We start from the raw sequence: 19,612 nt of genomic DNA, 5'->3' as shown, positions 1-19,612 counted from the left end.
AGCCTTAGAGGTTTTGTATGTTTGGATTGCTTCATGAAGGACAACACGTTGGGCAAAACCCATTGTGAGGTTAGATTTATCACTTAGTTGGTTCCAAATTAGGACATTTTTCCAATTGCTCTGGTGTCTGCTAAAAAAAAACTAGTGATTCTATCATGAGAACCAGTCACCAACTCTGCCTGTATATAAAAAACCTTTAGTTAAACAATAGGTAACACAAAGTAAAAAAGAAGACTTGGTCTCAGCATGGCTGGGACATGTTCCAAGATTTCTCACAAAAAGAGAAATAAAAAAGGATGAACTTCCAATGTGAATGAGCTATAAGAGTAAACAAAACAAATGATTATAATGCCAGTCCTCGAGTACATGATTAGGATACAATAGGTTACCAACAACAGCCTCTTTGAGTTTTTGAAATTGTTATTTTGGGTGTAAAATATCCGAACAAAAGGGTAGATTTTCAAAGCCTATTATTATAGTAACCACTCAAACACCACAAACTGCTAGTCAATCGGATTAGATTACTCACAGCATCATGGCAGGAAGTGTAGACTATGTGGACCTGCTTGAGATCCTTGTCTAGGAAATGCCTGCGGATGGCAAGAACATTGCATCCGCAACAGTTGTCCTCCTCCACGGTCACTGACTGAGACAACCGAGAGCCAGAAACAGACGTGCAGCTGATAACAAAATAAGCAGACAAAAACAAACAGTATATGAAAATAATTTCCATCTCAGTACAGGAAATCTGGGTATGTGAAACATTGTAGAAAGCATTTGTCACAGAGTGAGTCTAACTAGACCCCTACTGTCTCAGTGGATTACCACTTGGCAAGTGTTGACACATGTGATATTTGATCTGCACAGAAGAGGCTCCAGAGACACAGAAACCAAATAGATAAAACTGTGCGGGTGTATGCTTGAGTGCTTACGGGCAGGAGCTGGCGAGGTGACACAACCCACAAGCAGGATTCCTCATCAGATACATGGGCCAGCCGTATGCAGCCATGGCAAAGAGCATATAATAGCACACATCTTTGTACATGTTCATCTCAGTCTGGGAGAGGACAAAAAAAAAAGCATACAGATCAGCAGCCCACACATTACTGATTTAGAATTCTTCTTAAGAGAGCTAATATAGTCAGAATTATCTGGACATCATTTCAGCTGAACATATAACACTACAGATCCAGAGTTTTACTACATATACTGCTATAAACACGTTTGATTTACTTAGTAGACTTAAAATTCTCACCGAATTCTTCAAATCCAGGTATTTAGTGTTACGAGTGACAGGAATTCCTGACAAGAATGCTAAAATGTCATTGTTGGCCTTTGGAGAAGAACACAGAGAATCATTTGTTATAATTCACAGGTATTTTCCTGCAAAACAGCTAGAATCTTTTCAGCCTCCTCCTTTTCTCTGAGAGTCATACCTGGTCAAGGATAGCCGACCTCTTAGCCCTTTGTCTCTGGCGCAGGAGCACCAGGCCAGCAATGATATCACTGGGCACAATGTCAAGATCTCGGAAGAACTCTGCAAAAAGGCTCGCCACTTCTGAGTAAGCATCCTTTTGACAAAGCAAATAAACAGCAGCAAGGAAACATTTTGAAAGACAAAAATGATATTTAACAGAGTAGAATATTTATCTGAGTACAGGAACATGAATACATAACAGGTATAAAAAAAGTTGGAAAATCAGAATCATCTTCTGATTTTTTATTTTTTTCCTGTTAACATCTCAAAGCAAAAAACGCATGCTTTGCACAAAGAACAATGTAAATGTAAATGGTTAAACAATTTTTCCAAAATAATACTGATTTGATTCTAATAATTTGGAATGATCAGAATATTATTAATGTTACACACATACAGTAGTATATGGCTCGAGATGACCTCAGCTGTAAGTTGACATTATACAAATAAACAGAAGGAAATAGCACTAAAGTTCCACACCAATCATATTTTGATCTACTTTCAAAGCATTCCCAGTGGTCTTTTAATTATGATTATGCCGTTTTTAGACAAAGATAAAAAAATCTGGACAACGTTTTTGCAGCTAGGCAGGAGGTCATCAGAAATTTGCCTCTGAGTTGTGACTGTTGGGACTGTTGGTGTGGAAGTTAGCCTCTGCTGATATCCCATCATCCCTTTTGTTTACACTCTCTCCCACTAGCCTCTCACAACTCCAAGTTAACATAAGCGGTGCAACAAAAATAGTGAGCAATATTGGGGCTATCCAGTTTTGAGCAAGATGCCAACCAAGACGTTAATAAATCTATTTGTCTACAAGCAGATGCATCAGAATGGAGCGAAGCAGAATGACAACAGTAATATTTAAATTCTGAAGTGCAAATAATTGAGAATTCTGTAATGATTTAATTTGAAACCTGTTTAAATTTGTTTTTAGAATGTGGTTAAACAATGAATAAAAGTTTTATTTTTGGCTGGAATTTTTCTTTACTAAGAATAGTACAATTGAAAAAGCACAAAAAATGTATTTAATTCAAAACATTGATATTTATTAGACTTTTGAGTAATCAAGTCAGTTTCTGTGAATTACTTTGACTTATCTTTTTTTTTTCAGCCCAATTGCAAAGAAAGACTGCAACAACTTCTGACTCACCGACTGTGTATCCTGGGCTCTGGTGCAGCACATGAAAAACTTCAGCCTCCTGCTCCAGCTGCTGGCTTGGCCTTCTTCTAATCTATGTCTTTAGAGGGGAAAAAATGAAGCCACAAGTGAAGCTGTTTGAGAAGCAGATGAGGTGGGACCGATTCATTAGCTGAAGCGAAACCAAAGCCGGAGGGCAAAAATACTCTCTTCAATTGAAGTTCCACATTTTAATGGTTATATGTAATCTATTTTTCACTGATCCACCAGAATGTGACATACAGTAGTAACAGAATTGTTTCAGTAATTACATTCAAAACATAAAGATTTTTTTTCTTGCAAAATCACTAAAATGTCAACAGAATTTATTTTTATTTTAGAATAGTGGGTGGGGCCCAAGTAGATCACTTCAGTAAACCAATCCAAACAGGTTAGAGTGGACTCTAAGGACAGCTTCTGCTTTTACTAGCCGGTCCAATGGGAACTGACTTAATTGCTTCAAGAGGATCGAAATTATCTATGAGTACCTCAGAGTATATGTGGTGAGGTTGCGCTGTCTGCGGCGTGTTGCTTTCAGCTTTACAAACGTGCGACCCGTCGGGTCAAAGGTGCACATGAGGGTGATACAAACGCTTAATATCACCAGCCAGTTGCATGAAACAATGCCTGCAGAGAATGTTGAGATAGCATTTGAAATTGTACCAGAAAAGAGGAACATATAAAAGAGAAGTTGTTTCTTTTACTCACCTAACGCCAAGTTTTTGGCTGTGACATCAGAGCACGGCTGATAATACTGGACAAGCCAGGCAATTCCTACAACAGCATATGCGAGCTCCACCAACAGAATAGCTAGAATAAAAATGAGAAGGGGGAAAGATTGAAAAAGAATAAAAGAATAGAAAAAAAACACTACCTTAAAAAGAAAAGAAAAACCTACTTAGTCGTATATAGATGACATATTGCACAGCTTCTCTGGGCTGGGTGTGCAAAATGCTGCCCCTCATGCTCAACCACATGATAGCACTCTCACATATAAGGCAGCTGACCAGGATGCCCAAGTACCCTCGGCCATGATCCACCAGTGTCAAAGAACAAGGCTGTTCTGAGCCATACGGAAGGCCAAAGAGAACCACAGACAGAACAACCAACCTGAACACAAAAGAAGATCAAAAAAAGAATTGGTGAACAAGGTAAAAAGAAAAAAAAAATTATCTATCCACACAATCTTGTGAAGGAACAAAATGGGAAAACTTCAGAAATCCGGGTTAAATGGTAACTCACCAAATGCAGTGTATTAAAAAGAGGAAGAGGGCGGGCAACACCAGGTCATCACTGCCAACTGACCAGCGCCGCCGAAACATCACCATTCCAGGCATCACTGCCCTGTGAGGAAAAAAATTACATCATTTCAGTCAGGGCTGTTGTTTCGGAAATGCACAGAAACAGCATTCATCCCAGGTATTGCAGATAACTTGTTTTTGTCAGAAATGTCTTAAAATCTGGTTTTAAAGCACAACAGAATCAGAATGATAAGTCAGGCACATCCTGTTTTTGCCCTTAAACTACTAAAAAAAAAGTGGAGGATTGCAAGGTTAACTATAGATATCCACTCAGGAGATGAATAACAGTTAATAGGAAGTGAAAGAAACAAGACAGATGATTGGCAACAGCAACATGTACTAGAAAAGATGGCAAAAATGTATTGAGAGATGTGTCATGTTGCATCCAGGTTAAAAAGAAATGAACTATAAAAGACATGATAGAAGTGAAATAGGCAAAGGAGGGAACCACAAGGAGGCTGATGAGCCTTTGATGGCTTCTGCGCATTAAAAAGAAAAAACAGCTTTTTATTCACTTTAAAGGAACTGGCACCGTCAGAACCAGTAGCTGCAACATATTTACATCAGTCAGGGAAGTAACAATGTGTTAAATGACAATAGAACTCAGTTCTGCACTCTAAAGTAACAGAGTGAGATGCATCATTGTTAAAGGTAGTATCAGGAAAATGCACATGACAATTGAAGTACGTATCACAAGGGTGGCTTTAACAATGAATGTATGGTTTTCAGTCACATTGCTCAATGAGTGAGTTAGAATCATAACACATACATGGTCATGAATAAAAGCATTTACTTTGGTAAGTATAAATCAATTTATTTAAAATATAAAGGGTCAGATCTGATGAAATATGAATGCAGCAGATTGAGTTTCCTCTCTTTCTTGTTTACTTGAAGGCATATCTTTGGAGCTTCGCGGTTTCAGCTTTAGTGCAGCTGAAATGAACTGCATTACCTTCTCTATGTTTCATCGTGTATGTAAATGAAGTCCCAAGAGAGCAGTGCCATCCTATTTTTGGCTCATGACGGTGACGTCAAATTTTGGATCAATACATGGCATCTAAGGAAGGCGAAAGTTTACAATAAATTCACCTTAACAACCGTTAGGAGAAATAAAAGATGGATTTTTCAAACAATACCTTTGTGAAATCATATCTATTTGGCAATAAGCTTCACACCATCTGTGTGCAGCACCCAGAATTTTACTTCAGCTTCCATGTTTACAGCTTTGAGCATCAAAGCCATCTGTGACCCCGAAGAGTATAGAAGGGAATTGAAAGTCATTTGCGTGTGCAAAAGCACATGTGATTTGCTGTAGGAGCTCTCAGAGTAGATACTCCAGGTGCGTGAATCAAGCAATAGCTTGTTTCGAGAGTTATGGAGTCCAATTTGAGCTTAAATGTACATTTAAATTAATTTAAAAAGGCAAAAAATATATATTATCTCTTTTATTTTGCAAAAGATTGAATTCAGTAGCCGGGATAGGCTCCGGCAGCCCTGTGACCCCGAAAGGAAATAAACGGAAGAAGTTAAATGGATGAATGAATTAATGAATTTAATTCAGTATTTACACCTGACTTAAGGAATCTTCCTTTAATTTTAAAGCATTTATCAAAACATAATTTTATTTTTTGTGGAAAAAAAGTATGATTTAGTTTTGTTAAAAAAGTAGTAACTGACAATAATGCACATCCTTTCTATTATGTATACTACAGATGTGGCCAGAAAGTTAAAAAAAAAGTCCTATTTTTTCTCCACAGTCTGGTACTTCTTCCTAAAAGCTTTGAACAATTACAGGCTGCATTTGTGAATCCCGTCTTCAGTTTTTCTCAATTTGTCTATTTAAAAAGTATACTGGAAAAATGGCCTTAATAAGTTTTCACTGGTATAACATTACATCAACTAACCTTTTCTAAAAATACGAGACAAATTTCATATACATCACAGGGGAATCCATTTATTGGTAAAGATATTTCCAGATTGCTACTGCAAGAGACAATCTGGAAAACCTTAGGCTATGTGACTCAGATGGTTAAGCAGGAATTTTTGGGGGATTATATAAATATTATTATTGTTCAGCTACAACATGGGGATCTTTGTGCATCTTTTGCTCGGTATGAGTACCAAATTACCAAATGTATTAGATTTATTAAGTATTTGATTTACAATAGAATGTAAATCCCACCAAATTCCATTCAAAAACAAACAAAAAAAACATTCTTTTGTAAGTACTTCATTGCTTGAAAAATAAATAAGACTGAGACAAATCTATTTATGGATTTGATAAACAGATTTTGTTAAGAAAAGATCTCATTTAATGTTATTGTCATAGCTGTTTAAATCAGATATGTAAAACTGTCTTTATCTGAATGGCTAATATTAACTTGGCAGTTTTTACTTTTTAGTTTTACAATTTTTTTTCTCTTCATAGTGATCGATTTTAAAATGTGTTTATAACAAACACAAACACAAATATAAATCTAAATAAAAAGATTACATTACAATGACAAAAAATTGGACAATACAATAAAGAGAAGCTAAGTTTTTTTTTTGGCTGGCCTCTCCAAAAGGATCCCTAAAATCTAAAGTGATAAACTTTGTTCCTAACCAGTCTGACTCATCTTTCATTACAATTTATGGATGCCTGAAGTGTTCAAACAACAAACACATGGGAGAACACAGACAAACCGTAGAGAAAGAGGACACTGAGCAACTGAACACCAAAACAACAAAGAAACCGTTTTCAAGATGCCGACACAAACTACTGACACGACCCACATAGAAGGAATGAAGAAGCTGACGGGTCTCACAGTCAAGACAAAAATTATAAAACCTACCTGTCTGAGCCCCTTGACGCCTACTGATACAAATATGCATCAAACCACTTCTGCTCCAAACTTACTTTATTTTAGAATGTGCTTGAAAGCAAAAAAATGTGATTTTTGTTGTTGTTGGAAATAAAATTCAGATGTCAAGAGGTTAAAATATTCCAAAAAACAACAAAATTATAGAAAGTACTGTTTTCAGTGTTTGAATTTTAGTAATGCAAGTGATTCACAGAACTGTTTGTCAACAGCTCCTCCAGATGCACAATGATATCAGGGCAATAATGTTGCCAGCACATAATTGCATAAAGTCCCATTAGTCCAATTAGCTGAGAGTGTAAATTCTGCTGCGTTTTTCGGTTTGACCCATCCCTTGGAGGAGCAGAGCGCTACAATCAGAAACCATTTGGGGGTAACAACCCTCATCCCCCCAGTCTAACCCAATGATACCAAGCATCAAACAGTAATGCAATGCATCCCTTTTTAAGTATTTGGTGTGATCCAACTGTGGATTTGAACCCACAACCTTCCTATCTCAGGGAAACACAAACTATCGACCATTAAGCTGGTTATAAAAATGAAATGTTGGTCAGCTGATCCCAAGTTTTCTCCTGTGGAGTATCAAAGATGTAGTTCTGCTTTGGCCGTACAGACACGATAACGTTGAACACCTAACTGTGCCTAAAATCTTTTTAACCTTTTTCTGGGTTGAGAGCATAATAAAACTACAATTACCAGTAAAGTAAGAACAACTTGGTGCACTGTCTTCATAAAAAGAAAAACTCGACTATTTCAAAAACTGAAAGAGGGATATAAGCCAAATTGTGTTTGAAATTACAGTTATATCTGATTTCTACAGAGATTCCACATCTTGGATTGCTAAACAACAACAAAATATTACAACAGAAAATATTAAAAAATAAAAAAAAGACAAACGAGATTCATAGTCAACTGCTCAAACACAAACACAAACACTAAAACTATAAGCAAACTGCTTATTAGTCCTAAGTATGTTCCACAAAAGGAATCTGCATTCCCAAAGTAACAACGCAAGTCTCACAGCAGCATCCTAACTGTGACAAATCAGTGGAGTTGGTTTGCTTCAGCAGATCTTAACATAATGGTGCATGCCAAATCTTTAGACGTTAACTAAAAAACATGTTTTTAATGATGCAGAGAATGTGCAAGCAGCTATTAAAAATTTACATTTTAACTGCAAATAACAAAAGCAAAAATAAACACAGTTTTCAACGCGTTTACACAAATCCCTCGATAATACAGTATAGCATCAAGCTAGTGATGTGAAAGATCATATATAGACCATCTTACCCAGCTTGACTGTTGTGCCACAGGCGTACCAACCCATGAACGATTTACGGGAACAGTGAGAAATCTTTGGCTATGAGGAAGCTTTTTTTAAAATGTGACAAAACATGAAAGCTCCATTTCATCAGCGGTCCAAATGGTGATTATTAATGGTTGTTAGAGGTATTACTTCGTTCATGTTTCCTTCAGGTGAGTGTGAAATAGCTTCCACCCTTGATGCGTCCTAAAGAGGTCTTGTGATCTCAGTTTTACAACTAAAAATGGGAACTGCTAAAGCAAGTTGTGGCCACATTTAGACACAAGTCAACACTGGCAGACAGTTGCTCTGTTTGCTTGACGAAAAGGCAAACAGCATTGTACCACACCTATGAGACTCACAGTACACAAAAGGGAGCTTTACTTTCAGTCTTTCGTTCCAATAAATAACAGCGGAAAACCTGATGCTTAAAAACCAGCAGCGCCACGTCTTTTCCTTTTCAACCTATTCTTAGTTTTTTACAATCAAGAAAATGTCTAAAAATTGGTCTGAAATAATATTTATCCAAACCATAAAACAGCACTGAGATGACATTTTTACACTGAACATGTGTGTAAAAAAACTTGTCGTGTTAGTAGACTCATGTGACAGAAATCAACTCAGTAAACTGTAGAAGGCGTTATCTGGGTTAGACAAAGAAAAAGGAGGACAGTGGAAAAAAGAAAGGAGGGAAAAGGGGCAGGAGAGATGATCCTCTAGGTGTCTTTGAACAAGAAAATACCTTTTCAGAGTGCAGTAGTGCACATTCCATCAATAATCAAAACTGTATTGCAGGTATGTTGTTACAGTATTAGCTTTACTCCTAGAGGATGCACCAGCAAAGAGCTAATGTCTTAACTTTGCCTTAAAGTCAGATTAAATGTCAGACTAAATGTTCTTACTTTTCGTCTCCTGGGGCTCTTTGTGTCATGTGTTGTAGAGATAATCAGCACTTTATGCATAAACATAGTGTTGTTTAAGCATAGTTCAAATCTTTTTTTTTTTTTTTTAACAAAATAAATGACTTTAATTTTCGTTATTTCTATGTTCAGGTCTTTGTTATTGCCTCTAATTCTGTGTAGCATCTCTGGTCCAGGAGGAACATTGATTCACTTTGCTGTGTCCTGAATCGGCTACGTATGGTTGAAAATGACAATTACCGTAAGTTTCATTAAAATTTGGTTTTGAACAAAAGTTACATTCCAGTAACATAATTAAAAAGGCAAATAATCCAGTATCCACTACATATGCCAAATAAGCTATATAGGGTCAATCTAAACTGCTTGATTTGGTTTATTTTCTAAGAACATACTGCACGTTGCCTTAAGGAAGGAAATCTTTTGTTGATCTTTTTAAAGCCTGCCACTTAAATTCATCTTTGTGATGTACTATGTCAAGTGGCAACTTCCCTTTAAAATATTTACAAAAACAGTAGGATTCATCTTTTGAAATAAGTTTCATTCGAAAAACAAAGCAACTGTTTGTGTAGCCCACTTAAAAAGGAGATGTTAGTATTAGCCTTTAAAAGAGAAAGGAAGCAAGATGTTAATGTATAAAAATAGAAAATTGGTGTGTGGCAAGAACCAACTTATAATGGTGAGTCTACACAGCTCTGAGAATCAGTGCAGCATCAGCAGTTTTGCTCTCTTCCTGGAAAAGCACTTTTACAAACACTCAAACTAGACACCAATTGTCTTAATGTGCATCTACATCTGTGTTGGAGGGACTTCAAGGCAATGTCAAAAAGACCCTTGACAACTTTGACAACAAATACACACCATATAGTGACAATCACAATCTAATCCGCTGATAAACATGCTTGTCTTATAAGCTTAGAAATTCAACAAGATGTCTAAGTTTTCAACAGACCCTAAAAGATCATTTCTGTAGCACGTATGGTGGTACCTGAATGAAAAACTGGTGAATCTGAATGGTCAGATCAAATAAATTTACTTTTATCTAACTGGCTTTAGAATGCAGAAGTTAAAAGGTGGAAACTTTGTGCTTTATTAAATAGTAGAGTAAAAAAAAGTGGGTAGGAACGAGTGTGTGAATATGTGCGACAATTCCTCCAATAGAAATGGAAAAAGGATGAAGCATCAATAGGTGATGAACACATCCTTTTCAATAGCCGTGCCACCATGAACACGCCTGATATCATCAAATCTCGGAACTAAGAGTTGGGTTTATTTAGTTCTTGAATGGGAGACCACCTGGAACTGCCAGGTGCTTTAAGTTACTGCCACCACATGGGGACAGTTTCCACTATTTCCATGTGCAGGTCCAAAGTCTGGGTAAATGCAGAGGGTTGGGTCAGAAAGGACATCTGCCATAAAACTGAAACCAAATCACATCCACAAATCGCAGTGATTCATTTTGGCACCCCTTAAAGGAATTAGCTAAAAGGAGAAAAAAACATTTTTGGGGCTAAGCACTAAAAAAAAATTATTTTTAAATAACAAAAAAAGCCTTTATAACCTTATTGAATCTTACTGGGTTTTTTCCCTCATATTTGAAACCAAACAACTGTAGAATGCCAATAACCCAAGTGAATAAAATATACCGGTATTTAAATATAAGGAAAAGCACGGCCTTGTAAATAGTTAGAGGCTTTAGTTATCCTGCTACTGTCACTCTAACCTCTCACAGACCATTTATAAATTGCAACAATTCAGGACACTATTGCATAAATTTTCCTTTTTTACTCTCCCTTTCCCTATCCAAACAAATTAAAAGTGTGATATTAAAAGTTAATTGTAAACGTCTCAAAGAACTAATTCTTTCTTTTATTTCAGTAAAGACACATTAAAAACCTAATCTTTTTAAATTATTTATTTCTATAGTATGTTTACTTGTTGAGTTGTGTTTTATTTTTCTTGTTGCTTTATTTTGTTCTGAACATTGTCATTGGGTTTTTTGAAAGGTGTTCCTAAGTAAACAGAATTTATATTTTTCTTTTTTCACAATAAAACAAACACAAATGTTAAATCTTTACAGATTTTACAAAAGTTTGTTGGGTTTCTAGAAAAAATGTTGTGCATACATGGAAAAAAATGTTTTAGAAGAAATTAGGAAAAGAAAACTATTAAGAATCTTCACAAAAACGTAATCAGATGATCAGTCTTGTGTTCTGCACTTCAAGGCATTCACTGGAATTGAATCAAAGACCAGGTTTCACTATTCTAATCCCCTGGTAGCTGAAACGTATTACAACATACCACATTAGTTTACACGAATTCCCTCCTGGAGGGGCTTCTCATCCATCATCAGGAGGACGTTCGCCCATTAGAGGCAATGTTTGGTTAGTAATGTTGACATTAGCAGATGCACTTACTTTCTTCACCACAACCAAAACACATTACACAGACACTGTAGTTCATAACGAGATCTTGCAGAAACCAGATCTCTTTTAACAGTGCAAAGGCATTTGTCAAGAACCCAGAGCTGAGTTCCATCTTCGTTTGGCTCCTTCTCGGTAAGGAGAACATAAAAAGATTAGAGGAAAAAAAGACGTGGCAACACAACCACTGTCTGAATCGGACAGTCCAAGACGGTAGGCCTGCACAATAAATCGCAAATTTATCGTTATCGCGATTTCAAGCTGTGCAATATCCATATCGCAAAAGTTGGCGAAAATCGCAATAAATGGTAAATCTTAAATGTGCTAAAATAATCTTATGGCAGCTTGAACTATTTAACGAATCGAAGAAATCCATTTATGCATTTGACCAATCAGATGGAGCCCTTGATGTTGTGGACCAATCGGATGGAGCTTTTATGTTAGATGTTGGCCTCCTATGTAGACCAGGGTCATTTGGAGAATAATTTAAGATATTTTAACTCTTATTTAAATTAAACGGTTGCAGTTAAATGGAAATGTTTTTCTTGTTTTGCTATTTGTTCAAGTATCGCAAGTTATCGCAATACTGATCACTAATATCACATATCGCAAGTTTTCCTCATATCGTGCAGCCCTACAAGGCGGTCTTTGAAATTTCAGCTGATTGATCGTGCGTTCACATCTAATGTCCATGACTGATAAAAGGAGTCTTAGTGATCCTTAATTAATAAAACTTATTATAAAAAAATGGTTTCAAGTCTTAAAAAACAATCTAGATCTAGATGTTTTCTCTGTCCATTGAAAACTGCATTTAAAAACATGATTTTACACAGTACAATTGGAACACATGGAACACGCAAATACGAATTGTAGCAAATTGTAGCAGAAATAATTAATTAATTGTCAATTGCATGGAAACTAATCAATACATAAAATAATCACTTTGCCCTCACTGTCATATGCAGGTCTCACTGTCAAAATTACTGTCCCCCCCGTGACTGGAAGGTCGTGAGTTCAATTCCAGGCCAAGTCATACCAAAGACTCTGAAAAAGGCCCAATGACTCCCTGCTTGACACTCAGCATGAAGGGGTTAGATTGGGGGGTTGAACCACGTAATGGTTCCCGAGTGCGGCTGTGTCTGCAGCTCACCACTGCCCCTGGGGATGGGTCAAATGAGGAGCACAAATTTCACACACTTAGGTGTGTGACTTCAACTTTAACACCATTAATCAATTCGCCTCACACAACACATAAGCTACAATTAAGCTCATTTGCAGCTAAAAAACTAAATATTAGGGTTCTTTACAAGGCCAATGTAAATTATCTTCTAATGTACAGATAGTGGGTCACTCATATCTATATCCAGCTTCCTTAATATATAAACAGTCTGCCAAGTATCTATAGGTTAAATATTGTGGGAAGAATCTTAAAGCAAATTGCATGTTTTGAAACTTTTAAATTATTCAAAAAATCCTGTTAAAAAGGAGGTAATGCCAACATTTTTGTTCAATCTATTCAAAGTAAATTAATATATATTTCTTCACAACTGAAAGCCAGCAAACTACCGGTACACATTTCTTAAAATTAACACTAGTACATTTGACATACTCTTTTATTTGCTCATGATTTTTACAAATTCCAGTCACACATAATTCTTGATAACCTTAGTTCTTTTCTCTTCACCATCAATTAGCAAAATCATAGAAAATTCTTATTTTAACTTCCGGCTCTACTAAACATGCTGCAAATTAAGGTGCCTTCAAATGCACAAACAAAACCAGCTTTACCCCTCTTGATTCTGCTATGACATGTATTCTTTATGAGGAATGACTCATCTAAACTTCTCTCGTCCTGAGCGAGCGGCTCCCGCTGCATCTCAATGATGCTTTGTGGAAAAGACTGTGTTAAATAAATGCATGTGCAATGCTTTTGTACCGCACTGGCTGTGTGCTACGACGTGCCAGGCAGGCCCATATACCCCACGTGATGCAACAACAATGATGCAAGAACAATGTCTGGGCTCCCGTTTGATATTACGCCTTTGTCTTTGGAAACGGACAAAGGAGGCAAAACTGTGCAGCAGTGCATCCATAATGCTTTAACTGTGTCTATATATTGAGACAAGCAAAAGTATATAGACAGATATGCAAACATTTCCATTTCATTGAAGCATAACCTGATAAAAGACACAAGCTCTGCTCAATGAGCTAAAAACTACAGACGTGAAATAGAAGTTGTAGATACTGAATTGCACTGCATTTCTAGCCGTGAAGGCTGATCTGCCTGGCATCTGGTCTTTTAGTATCATACACTTCCATCTCACTACCAGTGAAAAAAGTCTGCAGTACTGGCAGCATCAAGCCAAGCAGTATCACGCAGAATACTGATCATATCCACCTGCTGTAAAATGAGGAACCGGCTCAGATTAGGAACACAGGCAGCACACGTTTTCCCAAGCATCCCTTATCAGAAGTAATTTGTTTTAAAACTACTTTGCGAGATCTGCCGAATATCCACATGCTACATTCCGTTAAATTCCACATGGATCCTCAGTTTTACATATGATGAAAGGAAGCATGAAGAAAGACTATGCTGTGTATCCATGCAGTCCTGAGAACAGATAATAGCCAAACAAACTGACTAAAAGCTGATCTTCAGCTTGAAACTACAATTTTTCCCTTACATCTCTAAATGTAGCAAGTGAGTCTTGAGTAAATGCAATCCGAGTTTCATTTGTTTAGTCTAATTGGAAGAAGCTGATTATCGGAAATCCCGTATCAACTATTAGAAAAGATAAAACTTTAGGGTTAGGGCTTCTGCGAACTGGAATGTTAATCGACTTGAACGTGTTCTAATCAATCGGAAACCTGCCTTTACCAACAAGCTATGTCCTAAATACGCCACAGAGGATGCAGATCTGAAGCCTGGATAGAATCTATCGGGTTATTAAGCAACAAGAAGGAGAGCTCCAGCGTTTCATGTGAATCTGTTAGATGTGACTGTTGGCTCAGACAACAGGTGAGACTTGGAGCTGTCAAATCAGTTGTTAGGATGTGTAGGTGTGTGTGTGTTTGCGTGTTGAGCTGCCCTGTCTGGTTTTAAAAACAGCTTTAGAAGAAATATCCATCTTGCACAACCAAAATATAATAAAGTCTGTGGAAAAGAGAGAGAAAATACGTTGTTTTTTAAACAACAGAGAGACACCGAGGTCTGTTAGATGGATGGAAAAACATTCAACCGTTTTTATGAAGAATTGTGGAAACAGTTTCATCGTAAAAGAAGAGAAAATATGTTTCAACCCAATGTATTATTTTTATTTGAGTTATAAATGCAAAGTTTGCTCTTCTGAAACTGTCAATTTTTAAACCTACATTTATATAAATCATAAATAAAACAAGAATTCCCCAAGAAAAGGCTTACAAAAAGGATCCAGAATTAAACCCTAAAACTTTTCACCTACTTTGCACATTTTCCCAAATAGGGCAGAATGTTCAATTTTTACTCTCATTCAACAAATCTCTTAATGAGTAAGCATATAATGAAAGTGTCACTAAAAGGCTTTAGCACCAATTGCACTTCAGACAGTTGAATCATGCCCGTGTATTGTGCTGGGATAATTTTTGAACTTTTGCACCAATCATCATTGAAGCGGAGCTCTCTGAACACATCCATTCATCTTTCCGGTCCTGGGAGAAGCTTTTACTTTTTTTTTTTTTGTGTTGCCTAAGGAAAAGAGGCTGTAGATAGCTTTGAATTTAGTGTGCAATCTCGGATACTTTGTATGTCTGCAGAACATCGTGTATTTGAGCTGGGTTGGCTGACGGAGTGGCTGCAGCACAGTCCCAAGTTCTTGTCTCACTGCTCACTGCCATGCATCCATCTGGTCCAGTCTGTCTCTTCTCTGCCTGGGTCAGAGTAACATTCTGCTCAGATCATGATCCTCTCCAGCATTTGTCACAGCCCTAGCTCTGCTGCTCCTCTCTCTAATTATGTCATCCTTTCCCTCTTTCACTCTGACACACTCCAGCAGTTTTCTGTCCATCCAAAAGACTCTCAGTCTCATTCTTAAACACATTTTCCCATCCGCGTTTTAACTGCGACTTCCACATTCATATTTGAGCAGCAAAAATCTATGAGCGTGAAAGTGAGCGTGTGCATCTCCTCCACCATTTTCGCTGCAGAGGAAACCTACATTTTCTCCTAAAGCCTTTCCCTGCCCCCCCTCCTTCTTCTCTCTTATCTTGCTAAACCAGATTCTGGTATTGGTTTCGTGCTGCTCATCTTTTTTTAGCCTGAAAGCCATGTGCCACTCACTCCTACTCTCCCTCTGCCTCTTTCTCCATCTTTTTCTCCCACTGCCACCCACTCAATCCCTTTCACCTCTTCCCACTCCATTTTCCTTGCTTTCCGTTGATGTGATAGTATGCGCACCGTAGACCGCGTGGCTGCTGTGTGCATACACGACCGCTCCTTCGAGGGCGCTCATGTGCGTCAGGGGGGTAACATATGTGGTCTGCCAACCTGTCTGAGGCTTGCTTGCCCACAATGAGCATGTAAGGATCTGTTTGTGATTATATGTGGTCTATTGCTGACAAGAACTGCAGCAGTGTTGGCAGTTGCAATGCTCTCCAATCCCACATCTCTTTCTGTGAGCTCATCCTGCTACATTATATTGACATTTGGGAACTACTTGTTTCTGCAGGATACACATGTTTTACAACCCAGTGTGTGTCAGGAAAACACATGCATCAGTTCCACATATAGCTTAGATTATCAGTGAGGTGGCCTTTTTATTCAACCCTTTGACCTAAAGAATAGCCAAAGTCCAAGCTTAACTCCAAGGATAATAAACACCTGACAGAATCATGACACGTGAAGAAAAATAGAAACATTTAGTTATTTGGAAAATAATGATAATAAGAACAGTTCTTTTAAAAAATACACAAGTTTCCTTTCTGAAATATTGTTTCTAAAAAAAAAAATTGCATCTAATGCAGTGTATAACAGAATAAAGACCCACTACAATGAAAATTGTGTTTTTGGTGTTTTTAACATGTTCTTGTAGCAGTTTTTTCATGATGGAGGACATTTATGAAAAAAAAATTAAGATTAAAACTGTGTTTCTGAGTATTCTTTAGTCAAATCATGGTGAATCGGGAGCAGACCGAAAAAAAGGCAGTTTGAAAAAGTTTGTAGTTGTTTTGTACAAACTACAATCTGCAGGCCGCAAGCTCCCTGTTCCGCTCCATTTTGATGCATCCACTTGCAGACAAATATATTCATGTGCGTCATTGCTTTCCTCATCCAAGCTGGCATTTGGCTCTACGCTGTACAGCTGGATACCTCCATTATTTCTCACCATTTTTGCTGCAACGCCACAGTCAGGTTGGAGTTGTGAGGGGCTGTAAACTAGCGGAAGATAGTGTAAGCAAAGGGATGATGGGAAAGTAGTGCGGGTTTAACCCCCTGCCAACAGGACTGCCCACAACTTGGAGGCAAATTTCTGATGAACTCCTGCCACTCTGCAGAAACTGTCCTAGAAAACAACACAGGTTTTTCTTTATTTCGCCAAAGAAACTGGCGTAATCGTAAATAAAAGACCACTGGGAACGCTTTTACGATACATCAAACGATAACTGGAATGGGACTTTAAAGGGTTTTTTAATAGATATTATAAAAAAATGACTTCTAGAGTCGTGTTGTGTGATGTGCGCGTATATACTTGCTGCTTCAATGGAGAATTTTCATGTGATGTCAAGAAAATAAAAATAAAAAGTCTATAATGAACACAAGTTTTGTTTTTCTTGGTATTAACAGTCAAAATAGTCATTTCCAGTTTCCAGTTAGTTAATTTAGCAACTCCTACTAGTTAATGGTGTAATGTTAAAGTCAGAGAAGCAGAAAATGAAACTATGTTTTATGTTCCAAATCCATTTTATTTTAATCATTTTATTGTTATAAAAATGAGAATATCTGCGGGCTCAAATGTAGACATATGAGAGTTCAAGAAGTACAATTAATGAAGATGGAAAAACATTTATATGAATTGGAGTAATATGACATTTAGTTAGATAAATATGTAAATTTCAGTTGTAAAAAAAATACTGAGTTGGGTTGAAAAAATTTAACCCAATTACTTGTTACCAATTGATAAAGTGGGAAAGTTATATATATATATATTTATATATATATATATATATATATATATATATATATATATGCGTCACAATGAAAAAAGAAATGAGATAGTAACTCCTGCGTTTACTTTGTCCATTATTTGTCTCCAAGCAGAAACTCTTTCTTTTGCTGATGCAGCCGTATTACTTCTTGATGGGCGTATAATCTTTATACGCCGTCATTGAAATGTCCGACTCCGTCTCACTGAAGTATGGCGTTCTCTTTTTTCACCACGCGCTTCCATGGTGACACCGGAAATCGGCAATCCATTGAGAATGCCTTTATGTACTTGCCGAGCACGCACATTAACTCAGGGTTACCTAGTCGAGCGTAATTACGCTAACTCATATCCGGTATTTTGGAACCGACATACCCAGAGTAAGCAAGTTCAGACAGACTTCAGCCAGAGTTCAGCGTTAAAGTCAGGGCAGTTTAAACATGCTTTCTGGAATAGCCCACTGATCCACAGAGACACACTGCAATCAAACTATCCGGGACACACAAACAACTGAAATACCAAGTATTTCTAAACTTAAGGTCATTTTTTGTAGTTGAAATGATCAAATTATTAATACTGTAGAAAATCTCACAGAGCTCAACTATGACTGCATTTATTAAGTGGGTCCTCTCCATTAGTTAAGCCGTTTTCTGGTTTAACTCATCTCTTTCTGACAGTGAGATCTCTGCGGAGCAGTGCGGGTATACATTTGTGCAAACCTTTTCTAGCAACATTTGGACATTCTACCATGATCTATGCCTCCAAAATGACACACAGCTGTTGACGTTTAGTGATGTGATGAACATGCTCTATTGTGGAACAAATTTACAGTGAAAGTTACCAGAATAACCAAGTAAAATTATACAGATTCATGTAGCTTTTCACATTTCTATTCATGACAAAGTTCTACTAAAATTGCTTTTTTTTTTAAATATATGATTTCTAAAAATAAAAACAATGTTTAACTTAAACTAAAAAGTTTTGCAGCTTTGTAACAAAAATCACAGAGTTCCATATCAAGGTTAAACTTGTATAGCAAAGAGTGGAGGTGTATGGAAAGACTAATCAGAACACAGCAGGTGAAATGCATTTCTATAGTCTGAATAGCTCAGACTAATTTGTAACTGTCTGCATTTTTTCAGTCAAATAGGATTCCTGTCTTAAATTTAACCTAAACAAAAAAAACCTCTACAAAAGTCTGTTTGGATCATTTAAAAAGCACCATCTTAAAGATACAACAAATCACATCTGATGCTGCTGCTGCTGCTGAATGATAAGATAGATAGAGATGCTTTATTGATCCCAAACAAACAAATAATGAGTAACAATCAGTGAAGCAATCAATCAGCAATCAGTCAGAATGAACTAAATAAACTCACTCGCCAGCTGACTTGTACCAAAAGAGGCATCATTCTTTATGTCTCTGCAATAACCAAATTGACCAAAACTGGACTCGGATAAAAATCAATTTAAATCAAAAGTACTTACAAAGAAAAACTACCTTTTCTTGGTTCAACAGGAACTGATATTTAAGCTCTTGCACAAAGTGACAGTCAAAGCAAACAAAAGGAAGACAATTGCCAGCACTATTCCACTAATGGAATCTGTAGCTTTAACTGGACAACTGGGATATCATCTCATCAAGGTCTTCTGCAGGCCTGAAGCAGGCAGCTTGAGGGATTTACACTAAAACACTAATGTTTACAAGACTCCATTTAAGTGTTTTTCAACCGCAAAAATAAATTTGAAAAAATCACTTGCTTTTCAGATGATTTAAGAGGTTTGTTGGATTAACCTGTCATTGTTTCAACATCATGGTGGAACTTTCTTTTATTGAAAAATGAACTAAAAAGGATCAATTGTACAAACTCAAAGAAATTCATTGTGTGACCTGAATGCAAATAAATTCAAAATCCTCTTACTTTATATCACTGTGTTTTTATGCAATGAGAAAAACAAAACTCAATCCCGGTGGTT

The 19,612-nt window shown here is 36.9% G+C and overlaps 1 protein-coding gene across 4 annotated transcripts in view; it reads right to left on the bottom strand.

The window, feature by feature from the left end:
- The window catches only part of dagla (diacylglycerol lipase alpha), a 38,546-nt gene that overhangs the window by 18,058 nt on the left and 876 nt on the right, over window positions 1-19,612 (bottom strand). For 3 of the 4 annotated variants that reach the window (XM_023953431.1, XM_023953428.1, XM_023953429.1), the window contains 9 exons: window positions 3,897-3,998; window positions 3,553-3,764; window positions 3,363-3,464; window positions 3,143-3,281; window positions 2,628-2,715; window positions 1,437-1,571; window positions 1,256-1,333; window positions 933-1,057; window positions 530-680 (listed from right to left, as the gene is read on the bottom strand). In XM_023953431.1, the coding sequence (XP_023809199.1) occupies window positions 530-680; window positions 933-1,057; window positions 1,256-1,333; window positions 1,437-1,571; window positions 2,628-2,715; window positions 3,143-3,281; window positions 3,363-3,464; window positions 3,553-3,764; window positions 3,897-3,991 (1,125 nt within the window). In that variant the 5' untranslated portion in view covers window positions 3,992-3,998. Of the gene's footprint in view, window positions 1-529; window positions 681-932; window positions 1,058-1,255; window positions 1,334-1,436; window positions 1,572-2,627; window positions 2,716-3,142; window positions 3,282-3,362; window positions 3,465-3,552; window positions 3,765-3,896; window positions 3,999-8,106; window positions 8,128-19,612 lie in introns of those variants that run through there. The other variant, XM_023953430.1, reaches the window with a different exon arrangement.

This window comes from Oryzias latipes, chromosome 3, assembly GCF_002234675.1.
Source record: "Oryzias latipes chromosome 3, ASM223467v1".
In the NCBI taxonomy this organism is placed as follows: Eukaryota; Metazoa; Chordata; class Actinopteri; order Beloniformes; family Adrianichthyidae; genus Oryzias; species Oryzias latipes.
Note: the sequence above shows the minus strand (reverse complement) of the source record. Positions and strands in the feature narration are given on the sequence as shown.